Source organism: Dama dama, chromosome 5 (genome assembly GCF_033118175.1).
Source record: "Dama dama isolate Ldn47 chromosome 5, ASM3311817v1, whole genome shotgun sequence".
Taxonomy (NCBI): Eukaryota; Metazoa; Chordata; class Mammalia; order Artiodactyla; family Cervidae; genus Dama; species Dama dama.
Window position 1 is genome coordinate 109,102,604 of NC_083685.1, and position 26,576 is coordinate 109,129,179.

Consider the following 26,576-nt stretch of genomic DNA (forward strand, 5'->3'; position numbering starts at 1 on the left):
TACAGCTGTCTTTTGGGTCATCTTTCCTATGTTAGTGATGTCTCAATAAGCTAAGGAGCATATGTCCATCACCTGATTTCTTACAGGTTTCAGAGCTACCTGCTAGTAGAATTGGTAAAGGAGTCATATTGCTAGTATGGTATCCAACAACGAAAGAAGTTTTTGTGGGAGCATTGTGTTTTTATCCTTTACAATATTGACATGCAAATCTGTAATCATATAATTGAGTATTATTCACTTAAGCTATTAACTCTTGAGTAATCATCACACAAAGGGGCTCATGTTTGCTTTTTATTGACATAATGTGGTTTTTTCCAGTTACACCTTTTACTGGGCACCTCATGCTTGCTCTAATCTCCAAAGCTGAATAATTATCCTGGCAATAAAATATTTTGTTATTAATAGAAGAACTGGAAGCACCAACTAAGCCATGAAGGGATGGATAAAGTGTGAAATCAGGTGCCAATTGTTCATGTTATGGAGAGCTACCTGATAAAACAATTGCTTGAGCTTCCTGAATGGCTTCCCAAGTACAGTATGTACTACACTGTGAAGATGATAAAGTTGAGGGGTCAGCACAGCATGAGAAGGAATTATCTAAAAAAGCATTAATGATAGAAGTTCTATAGTTTCATAAGGCGCAGAGTATTTCTCACAAGATATAAACTTTAGTTTCTAAGAAAATGAGTGTCATTAGATTATTAGTGCTATTGTGGTGTGATGTGTGTGTTTAGAAACAACAGTAAAGATAAATATGATGATGTGTTGTTGAGTTTGTCTTCTAGTGGAAATAAAAACCATCCTATAAATCAAGCTCAAAAGAGACTGGGGAAATCATTAGCAAAAGAGGAAAAAAGCTAGAAACCCAGGTTAATCTCCTAGTTTAGAAAGAGGTACAGGATAAATTATCTGACCTGTTGACAATTTACATCATTATTTTATCATGACTATTCTAGAGTGGGTTAGAAGTGGACAGTCGCCAACTGTTTTTAGACTATTCATTTGCGAATGCTCCCTTTTTGTGGTGATATGACTGCCTCTACCATCACTTAAACATCAATACTATCAATAATAATATATACTTTTAAAAGTTAATTTCCCACTTTAAAATTTGATATCACATTTCATTCCTGATGACAAATATATTCAGCAAAAGAAAATTGCCAAGTTGAGGAAACTGTAATTTTGGTCTCAAAGATTATCTTTATCTATTAATAATCAAATGAAGAATCTATCAGTTTACTTTTTATTGGTAACAAGATGATATCATTTATTTACTGTACCCAAAGAATGAATCAGATTTTCTTATGTTCCAAATTTCTGGGGAAGATGAGATAATAATCTCACAATTATTAAGAATAACAAAATAATGTGAGCTAAAAAAAATTTGCTACAGCAATCATGTCAGATGAAGTGTATAACGCAATTCACAGTCCAGATTAAAAAAATGTTTTAAATTAAACCATTATTCTTTTGTAAACATGCTGAAAATAACTGGTGTAGAGACTTAGATAATTCAAGAAATCAAAGCAATTTCACAATGTTAAATTTCTTTTTCTAAGGCAATGAACTTAACATCCATCTAGGAAAATATTTAAAATATTCACTACTTATATGAAAAATTTTAAAATATATTTTTAATATGAAAATTTCCACTTAAAATATTTTTTCTTTTTCCCCCCCATATAATCTAATATTCTCAATTTGGAATCACCAGTGTTTTGATTAAGAAATGGATTAGGCTTTCCAAAGCACGTATGGAAAAAAGAGTGAGAGAACGGGGGAAAAAGCTAATTAAAGTGTTATTTTTGTATTCTGGTATCTGACAACTTTTAATCCTTATAATTTAGTTGTGGGTGAATCCTTAAATTGAAGAGAAGAAAATGAAATCAGGATAAAAGAAATAACTTTGTGCATAAATATACAAATACTAGACTCTGGAGAAAAAAATTCCTGCTACTGATGGAATTAGCTGGACAATCCATCAAAGAAAGGCAGTTAATTTCTGACCCCTCAAAATAAAGGTTAGTCTTTTTGCTTTTAAAGTGTAGTAAAATCTTGTTACAATTCTTATTTTCTCCACAATTTTCACTCATTCTCAACCCTATTAAATCTCTTAACCCTCTTGTCGAACTGGAGAATTTCCCACAATTTCTATCCCAATTCTGTGGGTAATTTCCATATCTTCTAGTTTTGCTCTCCTTCATCAGCTCCAGAGATGATTTAAAACGTCAAGGGCTCAGGCAAAGAAAGTCAGTCTCTGAGAAGTCCAGTGGGAAAGGGTGTATCTTCAGCAGAAGTAAAGTGATCAAACCCAAGGAGAAGAAAATGGGAGATCCAGGAGGGCTCCAGCATTATTTCAGCTCAATGGGCACTATTTTTTCTATTTTAATAGTAAGAGTGATGGTTGCAGATACTAGTCAAACTGAAATAGTCCTGGAGCTTCTTGGAATCCATTTACTTGAGTGAAGATAAACCTCACTCTCTCATGGATTGCTGGAACCATTCATGCTTCCAGTTTCAAGTCCTATTATTTAAAATAAGGAGAAAAGCTTTAGGAGCAGAATAGCTACTTTCTCTCATTTTATATTTTTCCTTACTTGCAACATTTTACTCAAATCCCCAGGAAAGAATAAAAGATGATTTGATTGTGTTAAGATAATATATACCTTCCTCTATTTATAGACTTTTTTAGATTATTTGTCTTAAAGAAGGACATATATGTGTGTTTGTGCATGTGTGTGTGTGTGTGTGTATGTGGCATATGTATATATATATATATATACACACACACACACACATGTATATATACACATATATGTATGGATCTGTATATACACAAAAACATACTTCCTTTGGTTTTTGATCCATAAAAACATGAACCAATGGAGAAGGAAATGGCAACCCACTCCAGTATTCTTGCCTGGAAAAGTCCAGGGACAGAGGAGTCTGGCGAGCTGAAGTCCATGGGATTATGTGACTGAGCATGTGTGCACGAGGGTGAAGGGAGATGGGTTGGTAGCAATAAAGTGGTAGAACTAAAAAAAAAGAAAAAAAAACAAAAAAAAAAAACATGAACCAAACACAATGTTCTCTGTAATCATATGCAAAAAGGTGGTAAAAAAAAATATGATTTATATCTGCACAACCCAAAACATCATACTGTAAATCTTCACAAAACATTCTATGCTATGTCTATACAATCTAAGCAAAGTGAACATAGACACACTATTTGGGTCTGCTCTAATTATGTAACAGAATTTTCTCTTGCTTTGAAGATCCACACATATGGGTTAGCTGGCCCTGGATTTTTTAACACTAATGTTCCATTTAGTTTGAGAGGCACAGCTTGTTTTCTATAGAAATCTCAATACATTCTTGGGTTTGCCTGTAATTTTTATATTAGTAATGATTTAAGCAGTTGCTTCTAGAGTTTTATGCAGCTTTTAAATTCTTAGGTTACTTAGGTGATAAAAAGTCCCAGGGATGCTATTCTTTGAGTGTGGAAAAGTAACACTCTTCTAATCATTAGTTCAGTGAGGTATTTTCTAAATGCAAAGATTTCTGAGTATTTAGGAAGAGAGAACATTCATGGTCAAATACAGGACCTCTTTATGGAAGCTAGCCTGAGCCTGCACAAGATGGAACAAATTCATAAAGCTTCTGTCGTCGTCATCACCATCTTCTATGCCATACACAGGAACAGACATAGAGAAAAGAAAATGACAGTTAAGTTTCTAAATATATGATTTATTCAAAACATACACATTATCCCTAACACTGTGTAACAGAAGACTAGCCAGTGATTTTCATTAAGTTAGATGTTAACAACTGAAATCATGGAATTATATTAAGAGCACTGAATTAGAAATCAGAAAAAAAATATGCTGGTCCATACTTTATTGCTTCTAACTTCATGACCTTGGGCAAGTCAGGTAATTTCTCTAAGCCTGAGTTTTCTCCTTGGCAAATTAGGGTTAATTATCATATTTGCCATCTAATAAAACTGTGAAATAATATAATGTGCAAACTATACAAATAAAAGATATTATTATGATGGTTATAATAGTTGGTCAAGTAAGCAGGTTAAGATTTTTTGCTGTGCAGAATTATATTGGTTCCTTTCAGAGCAGACTCTTCAATTTTATGTTTTCCATTAAAACCAATACCAGATTTTAAAAGTGACAATACTACTAAAAAAATAAAAATAAAAAAATAAAAGTGACAATACTAGAAACTAAATATATCTCATGAAAAAACTAACAATGACTGATTTTTCTATTCTTTGCTTAGGAATAAAAGTCTACACAGAATTATATTTGTCTTGAGGGAAGACTAGCATGCATTTTACTCACACTTGTGCACCATTCATGTGTATACTCACCAGACATAACTGACTGTAGCATTTCCATTATAGCACATGCAAATGCATTTGCCACACTCTGCAGGAAGTTATTTCTTTCCACTGGAGTGCTAAAGACTTTACAGACTCTTTGCATCATTTTAACTGCCCAATCCATGCAATATAGTTCTTTCTCACACACCTGGTTTAGACATACAAAGCATTGTGGTAAATTTTCACGTGAAGAAAGTTATAGAATTTGAAAATTGTATTAACAATTACTGTTTATAAGTTTAACATAATTTAATAACATAATATGTTGAGTCTATAAATGGCAAATGCTCTTATATCTAATACTCCTTTGCTTTCAAATGGTACAAATTTTGTGGGGAAAAAAAGCATGAAGTAAATAAAAGCCTGGTTCAAGATTATTATAGGATACTACTAATGTAAAAAAAATAATATTGCAAACAATTATTGGGAATTCCCTGGTGGTCCAGTGGTTAAGACTCTGTGCTTCCACTATGGGGGGTATGAGTTCTATCCCTGGCTGGGAACTAAGATCCCACATGCCACACGGCCAAACAAACACCAATTATTAAACATATGAAAAAAAAAGGCACCTGCTCATTTATTCATTCATTCAGTAAATATTTATTGAGCACATGCTAACAGCTGGGGCTACTATGGCAAGCCATAAACACAAGGCCTCTATATTCAAGGGATCCAATGAGGGTGACAGACAAACAGGCAATTTCAATAGGCAAGAGAACTCTATGATAACATCAACTTTCTATCTTGAGAGCTATAAGGAATATTTCTCTCTTATTTAAAAAATAAATAAAATGAGGATTACATGTTTTTAGCTAAAACTGACTGAAAGGAAAAAGGTTGATTTACCAACATTCTAAATGGCAAATTGTCCAAGTAGCCAAATAACATACAGCATGAAAATAAACTATACAGTAATATAACCAAATAATGTTAATCTGACAGGAAAGATTTATTGACCACTTATTATGTATAAATCACTGTACAAGACATTGTGAAAGAAGTAAGTGACATAGTTCTGGATTTCAAAGAGTTTCCCCAATGTATGACAAAACCCACTGGAAAAAAAAAATAATAATAATAAAAAAAACAAAAAAAGAAAAAAAAAAAAACAAAGAGTTTCCCTATTTAGGGAGACAGTTACCCCACAAAGATAGTGGCTTAAGAACACCAGTGGTAAATGAAGATAGTTCAGTCCAGTTCAGTCGCTCAGTCGTGTCCGACTCTTTGCGACCCCATGAATCGCAGCACGCCAGACCTCCCTGTCCATCACCAACTCCTGGAGTTTACTCAAACTCATGTCCATTGAGTCAGTGATGCCATCCAGCCATCTCATCCTCTGTCACCCCCTTCTCCTCCTGCCCCCAATCCCTCCCAGCATCAGGGTCTTTTCCAATGAGTCAACTATTCACATGAGGTGGCCAAAGTATAGAAGACAAATCTGAGGTGATTTAGAGAAAATTAATGATCAGAGTTGAGATGTTAACCAGAGAACGCTTCTCCACCCCTAATGGCTTCCCCTCCATTCCTTTTGCTAGAGTGAGGCCAAAGTCACCTTCCAAAAAGTAAAACGGATAGTATCTCCCTGTTTCCTAAAATTTGTCAGCAAAGTGGCTACCGTGGTTCAAGCTCCACAGACTGGTCTACAAGGTCCCTCCTTACCTGGCCTCTCCCTTCTTATCTAAACTCACCACCTCCTCCTCTTCTGCACATTTTTCCCTTCAGAAATAATACTGAACTGCTTATAGTTCCCTGAGATAGCCATGCAATTCCAATTCTCTCTCTTTTTTTTTTCAGGACATCTGCTTATTAAAATAAATATTTATATTGAGAATACAGTTAATTTGGTAGCTTTCTTCACATTTTCACATCTTTTAAAAAATACTTATTTACTTATTTAGTTGTGCCAGAGCTTTGTTGCGGCATGTGGGATCTTTAGTTGCGGCATGCAAACTCTTAGTTGCGGCATGTGGGATCTAGTTCCCTGACCAGGGACTGAACCCAGGCCACGGCAGTGACAGTGCTGCGTGCTAACTACTGGGCTGCCAGGAATTCCCACACTGAATTCATTTATGCATATACGTGGATATCTCTTAAAAGACTGTAAGCGGCTTTGGTCAGGGATCTGTTCTACTAATTTCCATAGTCCTAAAATCTTACACAGTGTATGGCCCATAGTAAACACTCAATTTGTGTTAAATGAATGGACATTAAATATATTTTTAAATGTTTTATTTTAAAAAACATTTTAACTATATAAAAGTAAAGAGAATAGTATTATAAACCCTTAGTATCCATTCTCCAGCTTCAGCAATTACAAATCTTGTTTCACTCACCACTCACTTCCACATTCTCTCCCTGATGCCCAGGAAATATCCTGGAGCAAATTATATAGGGTACTTTATTTTTTTTTAATGGAATCTAAGGGGAAAAAAGAATATAACTGGGCAGAGCTGTATAATAACAATTCAGATACAATGTGGGGAGAGGTTAATATAAGGAATGTCTCCAAAATATAATAGTTTGTTATATAAATTTAAAATTTTTAAGTATATATAAAAATATACTTAAATACGTATTCTTTCAAAATGTTTTGTACATATTTCAGTTCCTTCATGGCAGCTTCTTGGTAGGTCAGCTATAACGTTAAACAACTTGTTAGAAAAAACTTATTTTTTACTTACCAAAGCCAAAAAGACTATCAGCCTTGCCAGCTCAATGGTGCGTCCATTCACAGCTTTACTAGCCATGAAAGTGAAACAGATGTTGTTCCCACTTAGGATTAGGAGACGTGCATTATTCTCTAGAAGCCACTCACGAGGAACCACTTTTATTAAAGGAAAACAGTATTTAATGAGATACTACATAATAGCTATAGTAAAGATCATTAAATACATGTAATATTATATCACTTTATTGGAAATACAATTAAGTGTCAAAGGAGAATCTTGGAGAAAATGCTTTAGTTTTCCAGTTACAGCCTTTACCGGGCAAAAGAGCTTATTGCCAAGTCACAGTGACTCTCACAAATGTACTAGTAATATAGTCAAAGCATTTCTCCCACAAAGGTCAACAGACAAAGTGGTCTAATCCTGGGAAAAGAAAGAAATCTTGAGAATTTCAGAGCCTAAAGGATTATGCAGAAATGGGAAACATTGTTTCATATCTCCTGAACCAACTGGAAAGGGCTTTCCTCTTGTTCAGCATTAGGAGGTGTTTCTGAGAATTTACAAAATGGGAATAACTAAGCTAATAAAATAATGAAACTTTCAAATAATAATAACAATGAATAATATTTATAAAATTGACAAGGGAAACCGAAGGAAAGTAAATTGATTATATGCATTCTCTTCAAAAATCAAAAAGTTATTTCTGATGATAAGCCATTTGTTTCCTCTAGAGCTGTATGTATAACTTAAAAAAATTTTTTTAATTGCTTTATGTCCTTACAATTTTATAACTGTATTCTAATAATATGTTTCTATTACTCTATGTGGTAAATATTTTTTTTTACCTGATAGTTCATCTACAAGACTGATAACATCATCTGCTGTCCATTCTTTGGTGCCTGTGTCATATAGTAATTTAATGGCATCAGCCAAACCTTTCAGACAGGATTCATCTGTAGGTTCTTCTATCATTTTCTGCCAAATCACCTGTCCTGAATGATAAATGAAACAAAAACTAGGCTATGACAGAATAGTTGCTTCTCTGATAAAGATTACATGGATTATTTAAAAAGGAAATTGGATTGCATAATGAAATCCATTACTTATACATGCTACTTTCATAATGAAAGGTCAATTCGGATAACAGTATAAATTTTAATGTCTCTGACTGATGCAATGAAGCACAGCAACAATAGCTAAATGAAGTAAAGAAAAGGTAGTTTCACCAAGCAAAACACTGTTTATGGTTCAAAGATAATGTTATCCCATAACAGAAATTAAAATAAACAATTGATAAAATCTTACTAAAATGAAATAAAACCTAGTGATAACCTTCCAAAAAGAGAGCATGCTATATTTCAGAATCTTCCAGACACTCATATCAAAACTGAGTAATCCAGTCAATTTTTTATTGTTTACCTATGACCAATACTTTTTCTGAATTATACACACAAACAAAATTTGCAAATTGGCTTCCTGTGCTATGCAACACACTTTAAACTGGTTAAGTCCTGACATAATGCCGTGTGAACAAAAGAAATATATTCATCCAAGCAAATGTAGTGTAATGTAGTATACAGTTGTATCCACTTTAGTTATTAAGAATGATGAGAGGTCTCTCCTTGTGGCTGCAGCGTGAGAGCAGAGTATGAACTGTGGCAGCTGGAGTCATGTATTAGTTGAAAGAAGTGCAGCTGAAACTGTAACCAAAGGAGGCATTATGCTTCCAGAAAAACCACAAGGAAAAGTATTGCAAGCAATGGTGGTAGCTGTTGGATTCGGCTCTAAAGGAAACGGTGGACAGATTCAACCAGTTAGCACGAAAGTTGGAGATAAAAGTTCTCCCACTGGAGAAGGAAATGGCAACCCACTCCAGTATTCTTGCCTAGAAAAGTCCACGGACAGAGGAGCCTGGCAGGCTGCAGTTCGTTGGGGTTACATGACGGTTAAATGAGCATGTGTGCACGAGGGTGGAGGGAGATGGGTTGGTAGCAATAAACTGGTAGAACTAAAAAAAAAAAAGAAGTTCTCCCAGAATATGGAGGCACCAAAGTAGTTCCAGACAACAAGAACTATTTCTTAGAGTGGTGACATTCTTGGGAAATATGTTGACTGAAATTGAAATGGCATCATGTGAAGCTGCCCATTTCACTGAAGTTCTGAAATCTTTCACCATGTAAATAATTTCCATGGTTCTCTTTTATAATAACTAATGATATCAAAAAAAAAAATGATGAAACTAAGCAGGTACAAAATGATGTTTCCTAAAGTAAAAGTAATTAACCAGCTTTGTAACATACATCCCTAAGAAATAGATGCTCACCATCTTGAGGAGATATAGGCCCAAAGATGATATACAGTAATCTTGCCTGATTCACCATTGGCCACGGTTTCAATATACATGTCAACCAAAATGCAGAATCACTTCGATGGATCCAGTGATCAAGCAGTACGTTCCTACAGAATAGTCTGATCCTTAACTCCAGTTTTCGGGCACTTCCTATGAAGACAAAAGAATTGTAAAGCATTCTTCTTAGATTGATGTGCATAATTGGATAGATCAAAGACATACATCATTAATATGCTTTGTATTGAGAGTGTTACTTCATTTACTCTGTAAAAATTTTAGATTATCAAGGAACTACTTTTTAAAACAACTTTACTGGGATACAATTTACATACCATAAAACGTACCAATTTAAAGGACATACAATTCAACTTTTTTTCAGTATATTCATAGATATATGCAGCTATCACCAAGTTAATTTTAGAACATTGTCATTACCTCAAAAAGAAGCCCTGCTCTTTTAACTATACCTCTCCCATCCCTCTGTCCTTTATCACCCACAGCACTAACCACTACTTTCTGTCTCTATGGATTTCCTATGCTGAACTTTGATATGAAGTTATATAGTAGATGGTCTTTTGTGACTGGCTTCTTTCCAAAGCATGTTTTCAAGGTTCACCCATGTTATAGCATGTATCAATACTTCATGCTTTCTTACAGCCAAATAACATTCCTTTGTATAGATATGCCACATTTTATTTATTCACCCATTGATGTTGTCTCTACCTTTTGGCTATTATGAATAATGTTGCTATTAATATTCATTTACAAGCTTCTGTATGAATATGTTTCTCTGGAGGATATACCTAGGAATAAGATTGCTTGGTCATATGGTAACTCTATATTTAATCATTTGAAGAACTGCCAGGTTGTTTTCCAAAGTGGTTGTATCATTTTGCATTCTGGCCAGCAGTGTATGAGGGCTCCAATTGTCCCACATACTCACCAACAATTGCTATCTGATGTTTTGGTTCTAGCCATCCAAGTGGGTATAAAATGGTATCTCATGTATTTCTAAAAACAACTTTATTGGAATATACATAATTTACATACCATATAATTTTAATGTACATAATTTAATTTAATGTATATAATTCAACAGTTTTTGATATATTACCTTATTTTCTTAAATTGTGGTAAAATACATATTATCTAAAATTGCTATTTTAACCATTTTTAAAGTAAAAAATTCAGTGGCATCAATTAGAATCATAATGTTGTTCAACTGTTATCACTCTTACCCTATCTAGAACTTTTTCTCACCTCAAACAGAAACTTTGTGACCATTAAGCAATCACTCTCCAGCCCCCTCTCCCCCCAGTTCCTGGTAACCTCTAATCTACTTTCTGTTTTTATGAATCTGCCTGTTCTAGGTGCCTCACAGAAGTGGAACCATACAATATTTGTCCTTTTGTGTCTGACTTACTTCACTTAGCATATGTTTTCAAAAGTCATCCATGTTGTGGCCTATATCAAAACTTCACTCCTGTGAATTCCCCGGTGGTCCAATGGCTAGGATTCTGTGCACTGCTGGGGCCCAGGTTCGATCTCTAGTAAAGAAACTAAGATCCTGCAAGCCACATGGTGGGGTCAGAAACTTCACTCCTTTTTATGACTGAATAATATTCCACTGTATATATATGCCACCTTTTGTCTATCCATTCATCTATTGATGAACACTTGGATTGTTTCCTGGTTTTGGCCATTGAAAATAATGTTTCAGTGAATTCTGGTGTACAAATATTTGTTCAAGTTCCTGCTCTCAATTTCCTTAGTTAGGTGCCTAGGAGTGTAATTACTGGGTCATATGTAACTCTACATCTAGTTTTTTGAGGAATGACCAAACTGTTTTTCATGGTGGTGACACCATTTTACATTTTATATTCTTATACTACTTATGATCTACTTACTTGTACATAAGTGTAAATGGAAACTCTACCAACACACCAAAAACAAAAGAGCAAAAGTGAAATCACTCAGTTGTGTCCAACTCTTTGGGACCCCGTGGACTGTAGCCTACCAGGCTCCTCCCTCTATGGGATTCTCCAAGCAAGAATACTGGAGTGGGTTGCCATTTCCTTCTCCAGGGGATCTTCCTGACCCAGGGATCGAACCCAGGTCTACCGCATTGCTGGCAGACGCTTTAACCTCTGAGCCACCAGGGAAGCCCTCACACCAAGGCCATGTGTAAATAAGTATTTCTTGGTGTGTTAAGTAGCACAGAAGTTTAGAGGAGAGAGATTATTGCAGGTCTAGGTAGATCAGGAAAGATCAAGTAAACCGGGTCTTAAAGGAGGAAAAGGAGACATGGCATTTCAGGAAAAAGAGAATGAAAGGCATGAGGTAGAAATGTGTAAGAGGAATCTGTGACACAGAGCAATATCCTGTGTCAAACTGATGTGGAGAGCAGTAGGCAGGAAGTCTGGAGAGGCAGGCTGGGGTTCGTATGTGAAGAGCAGTGTGGCTTGCACTTTATTTTGAAGGTATCACTTGCTTAGTGTGCTGAGTCCCTCAGTCGTGTCCGACTCTCTGCAACCCCTTGGACTGCAGCCCACCAGGCTCCTCTGTCCATGGGGACTCTCCAGGTAAGAATACTGGAGTGGGTTGCCATGCCCTCCTCCAAGGGATCTTCCCAACCCAGGGATTAAACCCAGGTCTCCCGCATTGCAGGAGGATTCTTTACCAACTGAGCCACCAGGGAAACCCAAGAATATTGGAGTGGATAATATTCCGACTACTGGAGAAGTAGCTATCCCTTCTCCAGGGGATCTTCCTGACCCAGGAATCAAACCGAAGTCTCCTGCACTGCAAGCAGATTCTTTACCTGCTGAACTACCAGGGAAGATGTCAGAGAACTAATAAAACTTTCTGATCAAGAGAAGGACATGATAAATTAATTTTGCTATTGTTTCACTGGGCTTCTATATCTGCCTTAAAAAATTCTGCCATGATTTGTCTCATAATGAAATATTTCAAGCTGACAGAAAAACAGAGATACTATAACAAACATTGTATACTGATTATATAGTTTTGTCAAATCTTAGTTATATTTGTTTCAGAATTAAAAAAAATAAAACATTATTCATACAGTTAAAACTTCTTGTTTATCAGTAAAAAATAAAACATTATTCATACAGTTAAAACTTCTTGTTTATCAGTCCCTATTCCCTTCTTCCCTAGAGATAATCACCATCTTGAATTAGGTTTTGTTCCTGTTGTATTAATCAGTGCTTTCTAGAGAAACAAAAGTAGCTGGATGTGTATATATACATAGGATTTGTCTTGCTTATGCAGATCACTGAAGCTTGACAAGCCCATAATCTACAGGGTAGGTTGGCAGGCTCCAATAAGGCTGGGGGACTTCTAATTCAAGTCCAAAGACAGTCTGCTGGCAGAATTCTTTCTTGTTTGGGGAGAAGGGTCATTTTCTATTAAAGCCTTCAAGTGATTGGATGAGGCCCGCCCACATTATGGAGGGTAATCTGCTTTACTCAAAGTCTGCGAGTTAAATGTCAATCTTATCTAAAGAACAAATTCAAACATCTAGAATACTGTTTGATTAAATATCTGGGTACCATGGACTACCAAAGTTGACACACAAAATTAACTATCATACCTCCCAACTATGTTCTTATATTTTTTTACATATGTATATAACCATAAATAATATATAGAATTATTTTACATGTTTTTAATATGTATATAAATGGTATCATATTAAAAGTATTATTTGGTAGCCTTTTCTCTCAAATTATATTTTGAGATTTATCCATATTAAAAATACACATGGCTCTAGTTAACTCATTTTAACTATTAATGGTTTTTAATTGTATAAATATGCCACAATTCATTTATCCATTCTCTTGACAAACAGGCATTAGGTTGTTGGCAGTCTTCCCTGTAATGCTCATTCTTATACACGTCTCCTTGTGCACACTGTGGGAGTTTCTCAGAGTGACATTGCTAAATTATAGATTTCTTTTAATTTTTAAAATATATTTCAGGTATATATAAAGGTTTAAAGAATATTATAATGAACACCTTTGTATCTTCCACCAGTTTAAGGAATAAAATATTATTAATATGGTTGAAGACCCTCTGAGCTGGTCTCTTTCTGTAATTACAGGCCACTTCTGCCTCACTGTCTGATTTAGTGTTTATCATTCCCTTACATCTCTTTGTCCTCTTTCTACAAGTAAACACTGCAGTTTATTTTAAAATACACTTTAGAAATATACTATTTTTTTCTATTTTAATCTTTGTATAATGTTATCTCTGAATTTTAGTTCTTTACCTGGTTTGCTGCAGACAGCTGTCTGCATCTTGCGGGACAGATTAGTCAGCTCACATAAGAAATTATAAACACGATGGCACTCGAGTTCATCCCAACCTGCTGTTAAGGTCTGAGAATGATAAAATAAAGGAAACATTGCAGATATTCAAACCATCAAATCAAAACATAAGTCACTATTGCCTTATGACCATCAACTGTTGCAGCACAAAATCAGGGTGATGTGCAACTTTTATCCAGTATGGGACTGTTAAAATTCATAGGAAATTTTATATTAAACAAAACCTAGAAATGCTCCAAAATCCAATTTCTTTGTGGTTGCATTGAGAGTCTCTTTTCAGAGAACTAAATGGTATTGAATCCTGACCTCTGACAGTTATGAGGAAAATAACAAAGTAAGGCCCAAACCCTAAAACACAACTTTAGATATCTGACTCACAACCATACTGTGGCTTAGATTCAAACTACAGTAGAATTTAAATCAATCCCTTACGACTATACAGTGGAGGTGATGAATAGATTCAAGGGATTAGATCTGGTAGACAGAGTTCCTGAAGAACTATGGATGGAGGTTTGTAACAGGAAGTGGTGACCAAAACCATCCTAGAGAAAAAGAAATGCAAGAAGGCAAAGTGATTGAGGCAGCTTTACAAATAGCTGAGAAAAGAAGAGAAGCGAAAGGCATGGGGCAAGGGGAAAGATATACCCAAATGAATGCAGAATTCCAGAGAATAGCCAGGAGAGATAAGAAAGTCTTCTTAAGTGAACAGTACAAAGTAATAAAGGACAATAGTAGAACTGGAAGGACTAGAAATCTCTTCAAGAAAATTGGAGATATCAAGGAACATTTCATGTAAGGATGGGAATAAAGGACAGAAATGATATGGACCTAACAGAAGCAGAAGAGATTAAGAAGAGGTGGCAAGAATACAAAGAACTATACAAAAAATGACTCAGACAACCAGATGGTGTGGTCACTCACCTAGAGTCAGACATCCTTAAGTGTGAGGTCAAGTGGGCCTTAGGAAGCATTACTACAAAGCTACTGGAGGTGATGGAATTCCAGTTCAGCCATTTCAAATCCTAAAAGATGATGCTGTTAAAGTGCTGCATTCAAAATTCCAGCAACTTTGGAAAACTGAGCAGGGGCCACAGGACTGGAAAAGGTCAGTTTCCATTCCAGTCCCAAAGAAGGGCAATGCCAAAGAATGTTCAAACTACCTAACAATCGTACTCATTTCACATGCTAGCAAGGTTATGCTCAAAATCCTTCAAGCTAGGCTTCAGCAGTATGTGAACCAAGAAATTCCAGGTATACACGCTGGGTTTAGAAAAGGCAGAGGAACCAGAGACCAAATTGCCAACATTTGCTGGATCATAGAGAAAACAAGGGAATTCCAGGAAAACATCTGCTTCTGCTTCATTGACTGCACTAGAGCCTTTGACTGTGTGGATCACAACAAACTGTGGAAAATTCTGAAGGAAATGGGAATACCAGACCACCTTACCTGTCTCCTGAGAAAACTGCATGCAGGTCAAGAAGCAACAGTTAGAACCAGACATGAAACAATGGACTGGTTCAACATTGGGAAAGGAGTATGACTGTATATTGTATATACAGCCTGTATATATATAAAGACTGTATGTTGTTATCTTGCTTATTTAACTTCTATGCAGAGTACATCATGTGAAATACCAGGCTGGATAAATCCCAATCTGGAATCAAGATTGCTGGGAGAAATATCAACATCCTCAGATAAGCAGATGATACCACTCTAATGGCAGAAAGTGAAGAGGAACTAAAGAGCCTTTTGATGAGGGCGAAAGAGGAGAGTGAAAAAGCTGACTTGAAACTCAATATTGTAAAAAAAGAAGATCATGACATCCAGTTCCATTACTTCATGGCAAATAGATGGGGAAAAGTGGGAACAGTGACAGATTTTCTTTTCTTGGGCTCCAAAGTCACTGTGGATGGTGACTGCAACCATGAAATTAAAACATGCTTGCTCCTTGGAAGTAAAACTATGACAAACCTAGACAGCATATGAAAAAGCAGTGACATCACTTTGCTGACAAAGGTCCACATAGTCAAAGCTATGGTTTTTCTAGGAGTCATGTACGGATGTGAGAGTTGGACCATAAAGAAGGCTGAGTGTCAAAGAATTGATGCTTTCAATTGTGGTGCTGGCAAAGACTCTTGAGAGTCCCTTGGACTTCAAGGCGATCAAACCAATAGATCCTAAACGAAATCAACCCTGAATAGTCATCAGAAGGACTGATGCTGAAGCTCCAATACTTTGGCTACTTGATGCAAAGAGCCGATTCATTGGAAAAGATCCTGATGCAGAGAAAGCAAAAGAAGGGGGCGGCAGAGGATGAGGTGGTTATATAGCATCACTGTCTTAAAGGACATGAATTTGAGCAAACTCTGGGAGATACTGAAGGACAACGAAGCCTGAGGTGTTGCACTCCATATCCGACTCTGAAACCCCATGGACTGTAGTCTGCCAAGCGCCTCTATCCATGGTATTCTCCACATAAGAATACTGGAGCAGGTTATCATGCCCTTCTCCAGGGGAACTTCCCAACTCAGGGATCGAACCTGGGTCTTTTTTGTCTCCTGCTTCAGCAGGCAGGTTCTTTATGACATGCACCACTTGGGAAGCCCCATAATAAAATCAGTTGTATCTATCATTTCCCATAGTCACAATTTTTAAAATACAGTTGATTTCTAAAATCACATCTTCAATAACTAGCCCAAGACTTAAAATTCATTACACATCCACACTCTGTATCCCACAATATTTCCAGTCATTACAATTGGCTGGAAGCTTCAAGGACATTGGTATAGAGCATATAAATGTTAGCATTTCTTACTAGTGAGAAATCCAAGAAGAAAACCTGAGGTGGCAAACATATTAACACATTCTCAAACCTTTACAATGTTATTTTGTTTTCTTTTTAGATTATTATCACTTTTATTATTTTATAGAAAGACAGATTACATACTATACTTATTAACAGTTCAAAAAGAATTCCTTTTCTTCTTTCAGTAAATAAAAAATGTACCTGTAAAAATATGCCATAACATAGTAATCCTACACATTGCAAAGGAGATGCACATCCATTGAATTTAAAACAGGAAACCTATAAAGAGAACAACTATTAATTCCTCCTTCTCAGTGGAAGTGTACAATGATTTGACATTCAAATTAAGTGGAAATATGCAATGACCTTTTTTGATCTTAACTGAAAATAACTAAAACAATATATAACTGATTAGTATCATGTTACATAGGTGGAGGATTATGAAAAAAGGATAAAATAAAGTCTCTGCCTCAAGGAGCTCACAATTTATTTAGGACAATATACACACCTGAAGCTATTTTTACATTTCAGGTTAGAATATATACAAATGCTACAATGACCAAATAAACATATCAGACATGATGAAATCAGGGAAAGGATCATTCTGAGAATGATTTAAAAAGCTTATGAAGGATGTAAAACAAGTAATGTCTTTAATGTCTTTAAGTGGGATTCAAATATAATGAATAGATAGTATTGGTGAGGGAAACAATAAAGGGAAAATTATACAGAGGTAAAAATAAAAAAGGTTCCTCTGGAAAGAAAGATATGAGCAGCTTAGTCAGGCTCAAGATAGTAGCAATTAAGCTTGCACTGTCAAAGGGAACCTAAATACCACCTATGGACTTTGGACCTTATTGTGATGAAATTGAGTAACCACTGAAAGATTTTTAAGCAAGAAAATTAAATTGATGAAGTGATTCAGCATATAGAATGTCTTGGGGAGTGAAGAAATGTATGGCAGGAAGATCATCCTGGAAGTTGCTGCAATAACATAGAGGCTGAAGTTAATGCAAACACTGACATGAAAAAAGCCAGTGGAAACAGTTTGCTTACTATTGGGTGTAAAACTGAATCAGCAATAGTAGATATATATTTGGACTTATATAATAAAACTCAATGTCTAACAGAGATTATGCCCTAACACATTAATACACATTTCCAAGTCATAAATTATCATAAAAGGTTTGTCACTTTATATATTAAAAATGCTTTTAATATTTAAACAGCAAAATGTTAACACATGGAAATTATTTTCATTTTAATAAAATATCTACATCATCACTTTAAAACATCTTCAGAATTCCCACAAGGTAAAAATATTTTTACTACTTTGATAAACCTAATAAACTTGAGTGAAAATACTCCTATACTACATTTTGGTGTTTTATAATCTGAGTACTTGGTAAAGTATTAATTATCATCAATCAATTTTCAGTATTAACTCATGAAATTCCATGAAAATAAATACAGATTTAAAATGAGTATAAGACATTAATAATAAAACATCTTTACTGGAAATCAAGATTGTGAACTAATTTAGAAGTATGATCTTACATCTGCAAGTATCTTGTGAATGTACTTTAGTCTGTCCTTTGTGGGTAGCAGCAGTGTACATCTTTTAAATAGTAGACCTGAGAAAGTAAAGAGACACATGAAAAAAATTACAATAATATAATTAACTTAAGAATATCTATAACTCACAACATAATGTTTCCTGAAAGTGAGATGTACCGTAGTGGACTGTGAGCTGATATCAGTGTTTTTAAGGGGAAGTTTGGGAGGAAGCGTGCACTATACTTGTAATACGTGGTGTTTACCAAGGATGACTCTGGTATTCAGCCAAGAGGCTATGACATGAAATCTTACAAAAAATTGTGAAATTGGTGCTATAGAATAGATTTAAGAAAGCATTTCAATTTAAAAAGATAACAATGGTGGACTACATGGACTGTAGTCTGCCAGACTCCTCTGTCCATGGGATTCTCCAGGTAACAATACTGGAGTGGGTTGCCATTTCCTTCTCCAAGGGACCTTGCTGACCCAGGCATCAAACCCGGTCTCTTGCATTGCAGGCAGATTCTTTACCCACCGAGCTATAAGGCAAGCCCCCCAAAAGACAACAATAACCAAATACAAAACACAACTGGGAAACTCTACTGTCTTTATTCCATAAAAAACATATTTCAGTATCTCTTTTTTTCCCCTGGTATCTCTTAAAATTAACCTCATGTCCACAAGGGAAAATATTTTAAGAATTGCTAATGGAATGAGTGAGAGAAGATATTTTATATTCCTTTCTCCAAATACTGTACAAAAACTTAGTCATAAGTACTTGAAATTTCAGAGATTAGAAGACTTTTTTCCCCTCACAGAAAGTATCCAGTTTGGATGAAATATTTATCTCTTTCTTTAAAGATATCCTTTTACGGGGCTTGCATGTTAAGAATGTATAGAATTTTGTGTTTACATATTTTTTTAAAAAGCCTTTAATTTCCCAGTGAGCTATGTAACTTGAACTACAGTGACAGGAAGTGTATGATTTGTTTTCTCTAACTTTAAGTGTTCTGTTCTCCTAAAATGGCAATATATTGTTAACATTCCTATAAGGGCAAATATCCTCAAACTAAAAATAAGATATATGGTAAGAAAACGCATACCTGAATATCATGACTTTCTTTAGTCTTCATCTTCTCTGCATTTACTTTTTTACATAATATAATAAACTTTATATAATTCTGTAGAATCTAAGGGAATTGAACTTATTTCTAGAAGTTGCTATGTTTGGGCAACACATTATCAGGATTGCATTTTAAAGATAAACCCTTCTTATTTTTGTACATAAAAAGACATTTTCAGTGTTTGGTTTTCAAGCTGAGTTCTTTTCCTTTCATGTTCTGGCATCCAGTCCCAAGGCACATCATAGCCGGGGAATTGTAAACTCTAATTGCATGCTGGTTGCTTTTTTAAATGTAGAATGCCTATTTTTAAGGATTGCAATTTCCCATAAAAACCAATGCCGGTTGACTTATTTATTTTTTAACACAGGTGGTCTGTTATACTCTTCAGAGACCAACTTCTTTAATTTCTTCTCACTAAAATAGATCAGATGTACTGTTCTTTTCACATGGGCCATCTGCTCTGTTTTGTATGAAGCAGCAAATTAAAATGTATAAACCTCAGAATGAAGAATTCTGAAAATGTTATTTTAATGTCGGAAAACAAGAACAGAGGAATGGCTATGTGAGGAAATGGTAAGTACATCAAATATTTATCTAAAGAATCAGTCATAAGCTAGCTGTCTGCACCAAATTTAAATGGAAGGTTGAAATCATTACACGAATAAAATCATGTTTAAAAGCTACCTTTAAAGATCAACACATATCTATATTTTTAACTGAATTATCCACATAATTGTCTTAATGCTTTTGTTTTTTGTTTGTTTATGCAATTGAGCCTGATCAGGGAGAAAAAACTCTTTCTAATTAAACTAAAGAATAAGCTTTTCCCAAGTACCACTTCCTCCACAACTGATGATGTTTGAAAAAAGATATTTACAATAAGTGGCAAAAAGTAATTGATGTATTCTTTTGCAAGCTTTACTAAGCTTAATCATAAGTACTGAGAGCAATAACATTGTAACAAGATCACACACTTTTCATTTAGTCTTATTAAGTATACTTATCAAATACAGTTTGATGTATTTCACATCTATGCAGTCTTATTTCATTATTTGAAAACTAGGCATCCTTGGGCTACTAAAAGGTAATATTCACTTAACTTACTCTCAACATCAGATATTCAGTTTCATTGCCATGTTTTGATTAACTACAGGTAGCTTCATAATTAAACTGGTGTCGTCAAGTCAAAATTAGAATTTTATGTTAGCACTCAGGAAGAATGAAATCAATTAATGGGATGAAAGATATAAAAGATTACAAATCCAGGGAAGAAACTGTCCACAACTTCCTTTGCTAAAGTTAATTTAATAATAGCATAATGATTTATTAGTAAATGCATAGCATCCTTAAGAAAGGAGACCACTGTTTCTGATAACAGAATAATGATTTTCCACAATAATATATTTAAATTTATTTTATATTTTAAAAACTAGATTACGGTTGAAAAGGAAAAGAAATAGAGAGATAAAACTCATCATATCCACACAAAATAAAGGATAGAAATACATCAATTCCCTAAACTGGTAAGCCACCAGATGATAAGCTTCAATGACACTGTATCCACATGAAGTCACAAGGACGGACACTTTAAAATGCATTCTCATCTTTAAAGGTAATGTAAGGGACTGTTGTCTGAGGAGGCCTTACAAATAGCTGAAAAAAGAAGAGCAGTGAAAGGCAAAGGAGAAAAGAAAAGATAAACCCATCTGAATACAGAGTTTCAAAGAATAGCAAGGAGAGATAAGAAAGTCTTCTTAAATGAACAATGTGAAGAAATAGAGGAAAACAACAGAATGGGAAAGACTAGAGATCTCTTCAAGCAAACTAGAGATACCATGGGAACATTTTATGTAAAGAAGGCACAATAAAGGACAGAAATGGTATGGACCTAAGAGAAGCAGAAGAGATTCAGAAGAGGTGGCAAGCATACACAGAAGAACTGTACAAAAAAGGTCTTAAAGACCCGGATGACCACAATGGTGTGACCACTCACCTACAGCCAGACATCCTGAAGTGTGAAGTCAAATGGGCCTTAGGAAGCATTATTACAAACAAAGCTAGTGGAGGTGATGGAATTCCAGTTGAGCTATTTCAAACCCTAAAAGATAATGCTGTTAAAGTTCTGCACTCAGTATGCCAGCAAATTTGGAAACTCAGCAGCGGCCACTGGACTGGAAAAGGTCAGTGTTTATTCCAGTCCCAAAGAAGGGCAATGCTACCTAACAATCACACTCATTTCACATGCTAGCAGGGTTATGCTCAAAATCCTTCAAGCTAGGCTTCAACAGTATGTGAACAGAGAACATCTAGATGTACAATCTGGGTTTAGAAAAGGCAGAGGCACCAGAGATCAAACTGTCAACATTTGCTGGATGACAGAGAAAACAAGGGAATTCCAGGAAAACATCTGCTTCTGCTTCATTGACTGCACTAGAGCCTTTGACTGTGTGGATCACAACAAACTGTGGAAAATTCTGAAAGAGATGGGAATACGAGACCACCTTATCCATCTCCTGAGAAGTCTGTATGCAGGAAAAGAAGCAACAGTTAGAACTGGGCATGAAACAATGGAATGGTTCAAAATTTGAAAAGGAGTACGTCAAGGCTGTATACTATCACCTTGCTTATTTAACTTATATACATCATGTGAAATGCTGGGCTGGATGAACCCCATGCTGGAATCATGACTACTGGGAGAAATATCAATAATCTCAGATATGCAGATGACACCACCCCAATGGCAGAAAGCGAAGAGGAACTGATCAAGTTTCTTGATCAAGATGAAAAAGGAAAGTGAAAAAGCTGACTTAAAACTAAACATTCAAAAAATGAAGATCACGGCATCCAGTCCCATCACTTCATGGCAAATAGATGGGGAAAAAGTGGAAACAGTGACAGACTTTCTTTTCTTGTGCTCCAAAATCACTGGATGATGACTGCAGTCATGAAATTAAAAGACACTTGCTCCTTGGAAGAAAAGTTATGACAAACCTAGACAGTGTATTAAAAAGCAGAGATATCACTTTGCTGACAAAGGTCTGGATAGTCAAAACTATGGTTTCTCCAGTAGTCACAGAGGGATGTGAGATTGGACCATAAAGAAGCCTGAGCACCAAAGAAATGATGCTTTGGAATTGTGGTGCTGGAGAAGACTCCCAAGAGTTCCTTGGACAGCAAGGAGATCAAACCAGTCTATCCTAAAGGAAATCAACCCAGAATATTCATTGGAAGGACTGATGTTGAAGCTGCAGCTCCAACCCTTTGACCACCTGGTGCGAAGAGCTGACTCACTGGAAAAGACCCTGAGGCTGGGAAAGACTTAGGGCAGCAGGAGAAGAGGGTGACAGAGGATGAGATGGTTGGATGGCATCACCAACAAGACTTTGAGCAAACTCTGGGAGATACTGAAAGACAGGAACCCTGGTGTCCACAGGGTCGCAAAGAGTTGGACACAACTGAGCGACTAAACAATAAACAAAAGGATTGCTGTTAAGGGAAAGTCCTCATACTGGAAGAGTAAAACTGTCATGGAAATAGGAAGTATTCCATTTCCCACAGGCCTTATAGAATTGCATAATAAAACCCCCTTAATTAAGTATGGTTCTTTACCTGTTACAATTCTTATTTTATTACATAAATTACCTAGAGATTTGTAGTGATCCAATATAGTGATGTCTTCTCTGTCAGGCAGCTCAGGGTCATGAAAATCCTGTAGTAAAAGTCTTTTGCTTCCTGATGAGGTTGAGATATAATTAATAATGTGCTGGCTGACTGTTTTGGACACCATGCTTAGCATGCTGATATCCTTCACTATCAAAAGAAATATACATATATACATATATGTGAATGGCTTAAATACAAGAACATCATTATTAGCAGTCTATGAACTTACAGGTTAGCTCATTAATAATACTACTAAATAACACTACTATTAATAATACTGCTAAAAATAAATAATAAAAGTGGGGAAAAGGGTAAAATCTTAAAATTGTTTGAAATCTAGTTCTCAATGCATTAGAAACAGTTGGGGATGTAACAGTCAAATTACCATGTCATTATAATTAGAAGCATGCTTTAAGGAGTCTGAGTATCATATTTTCTCTGAGTACCACTTACCTAACAATGATGAAATTTAAAAAAATAAACTAAATGTGAATACAGACAGGGAGGCCTGGTGTGCTGCAGTCCATGGGGTCGCAAAGAGTCGGACATGACTGAGAGACTGAATTGAACTGAAATGAACACCATTAATATTCTAGCGGGGTCTAAGATGACAAACTACTTCTTGGGGAAAATAAAATATTCCATCATCCATGTTGCCTACTTAGAGTCGCCAAACCTCACCTGACAAATATTTTAGAATTATTTGGAATATTTCCACTGGCAAGGCTTTAAAATTTCCAAGCGTTGATAAGGGCTGAGAATCTGAGTCAAAGGTGTTAGAAAAATAGCTGGATCGACGATTACTACGTCTATATTTCTGGTTAGGAATCAAAGTGAAACTGGTATTTACTCTAGACGCCATCCTCTTCCTTATCTCATGAATTTATCCTGATTAGAAAAAAAAAAAGCACAAGAGACAAAAAGGAAATTATATTGATGAACTGATGTTGTTTCTTTAAATGGAAAGATTCATATTTTGATGGGTAATAGTTTTCTCTCTATATTTACAGAACTTTTAATGTGATGTCCAGTATATGGCATTCCAACCAGTAGAGTCTATTTATTCATTCCAGATGATACTTAAAAATCTTTCCCCTCTTAGCCAGATATTTTAGACAGAGTTTTAGTAGAAAATAAGGTATGTATTTAGATGAAATGTATTCTAAGAAAAGAAATGTGACATTTTCAAAAAGCAAAAGAATTAACACAAAAAATTATAATTTCAATCCATTCAATATTTGTCAATTAGTATGTTGTTTTTACTTTAATTCTTAAAAAATTCAAAGTATTAATGTAGAATTAAAACTTTTCTATTTTTTAAAAACTTAATACTGACATTTCTTTTGTTGGAACCATAAAGACAGATTAAAAAATAGACTTTAGTTTGCAGCTTTTTTTTTTTTTTTTAATGGGGGCGGACGGAGCCCAGCCGCTGCGCCTGCGCAGTAGGCCTCCACCGCCGCGCCCCCCCCCCCTTTTTTTTTTTTTTTTAGTTTGCAGCTTTTTAAAACTGACTAGCTCTAATAGATTAAGATGGTTTCATTATGATTCACTATGTGTGGTGAAATCAAAGTTTTGTAAAATAATAAGACTAGAATAAATTAATGAATAATTTTCCCTCAGTATCACTTTTGTTTAATAACAGCTAATAATCAAACTTCAATACTTTGGCCACCTGATGCGAAGAACTGACTCATTAGAAAAGACCCTGATGCTGGGAAAGACTGAAGGTGGGAGGAGAAGGGGACGACAGAAGATGAGATGGTTGGATAGCATAACTGACTCGATGGACATGAGTTTGAGTAAGCTCTGGGAGTTGGTGATGGACAAGGAAGCTTGGCGTGCTGCAGTCCATGGCATTGCAAAGATTGGACACGACTAAGCGACTGAACTGACAGAACTGACAAGTCTTAGGAAGGACCTACATAACTTATTTCAAACTAAACATTTCCTAGAAAGAATTTTATTGAAGTTACTAGTAATTCACTTACACTAAACAATAATTCTTTCTTAAAAATGGTATTTTTCACACACAGTGACTTTGTGTCATTCCTTTTCCTATTCAGAAAACACTGTTTTTTGTAAATATACATGCATAACTATAACTCCAATCTAGGGCTCCTTATTTCTGAAGAAACAACTAAGACATTTCATTAAAGAGTTACAAATATATCTGACCAAAATGCATTTTCTCCTTTTGGCACAAAATTGCTAAAAAATCACATTGCTACTTATTCATCTAAAAGGTTACATGTCAATTTACATCAAGTTAAAACCAGCTATACAATTGAAAATGTGGCCAAGCAATTTAGTGCTTAGTAAAAAGCATACTGTGAATTTCCTTTAAAACTATACCCTACATAGTGCTTTGCTAGTAGGTATTTTAAAATAATCATTAAAATTACACAAGTAAAAAAAAAATAAATAAAAATAAAATTACACAAGTAATATGCACTGTCAAAAATTTTTACAAAATACAGCAAAACAAAAAGAAGAAAATTAAATTCATTTGGTTTTTAGCACAAAATCAAGCCCTTTGACTTATATCATTCTAGAGTTTTCCATATGTTTTTTACAAAAACAGAGGAAATCACTGTTCACACTATTTTGTAATCCTTTTCAGTTGTAATTAAAATTGTAATTTCTTTCCATACCAATAGATATATTTCTACAAGTATATATTTTTAAAAGGACTGCATGGGATTTCACCAAATGAAAGAATATAAATTTATTCAATCCATAAGATTGTTTTTAACTTCTCACAGTAGCATTTTTCATTATAGTAAAATATACACCTGGCCTAGGTTTTGTTCTGTTTCTCTGAGCACTGTGTAACCTGGGACTTGGGTGGGAGCCTGTGGGCTCTTCAGAAACACACTGACACCTAAAACCTGGGGGGATTTAGTGTGTCAACCACACACTGTATATATTTTTAAACCTCTGAGAGGAGTAAAACAAAATGATCTAAATTCTGCTAAAACTAAAGTCTCCTCTTAGAATTCCTTCTTTTTCTCACTCAGACCTGAACGTTCCAGGGGAGATAACAAGACTTTCTGAAAATCCTAAAGGTGTAATCCCAAATTATTTCTGGTTTCCTCTCAGCCCTCTAGAGAATGATAATCACGAACCCAAACAATCGTAATACGATGACGTTTCAGTGCCCTGTTCCATCTCACTACTTTTGCCCACGTTTGAAAGGCTTTAAGTACCTATTGGATGAACTTTTCTCCCTCTTCTCAGAGAAAACTTTCCAATAGCAATTCACTCGGATTTCTATTTTGTTTTAACATAAGATAACCCTTTGAAGAGACCCATCCCCCCCTGCTCCGGAATAAGCTCAAAATATCTTCAAAGAGGTAAACTAGGGAGCCCATAAAAGAAAAACTGCCCAATTTAAGAGCCAAACCACACTGGGATGCATTTTTTACTGTCTCCAGTCCATGGAAAGATGAAACTATCTCCAGAAATTATTGGGGGAAAAAATTTTTTTTACCACAGATTTTGACAGTTTTCCGGCTAAAGGATCACAGGAAAATGGGACTTAGTCGTTCTGCCCCATCTCCTCAGATTTCTTAACATTTAGAAAAGAAAGTATTTCCTCAACGTTTTGCCGCCAGGAAGAGCGAAAGTCCGGCTCCCGTCAGCTCCGAAGCTGCGTTCCAGT

At 35.4% G+C, this 26,576-nt stretch overlaps 1 protein-coding gene across 1 annotated transcript; it reads right to left on the bottom strand.

The window, feature by feature from the left end:
* FBXO47 (F-box protein 47) lies at window positions 1–26,545 on the bottom strand. The gene is made up of 12 exons (XM_061141124.1): window positions 26,406–26,545; window positions 23,594–23,800; window positions 22,892–23,059; window positions 18,126–18,202; window positions 16,770–16,847; window positions 13,704–13,812; window positions 9,386–9,562; window positions 7,908–8,054; window positions 7,078–7,220; window positions 4,385–4,544; window positions 3,609–3,685; window positions 1–2,527 (listed from the first exon to the last, which is right to left on the bottom strand). The coding sequence occupies exons 2-12, from the start codon at window positions 23,772–23,774 to the stop codon at window positions 2,507–2,509; spliced, it is 1,338 nt and encodes a 445-aa protein (XP_060997107.1). The 5' UTR covers window positions 23,775–23,800; window positions 26,406–26,545; the 3' UTR covers window positions 1–2,506.
* Window positions 26,546–26,576: the final 31 nt, after the last annotated feature.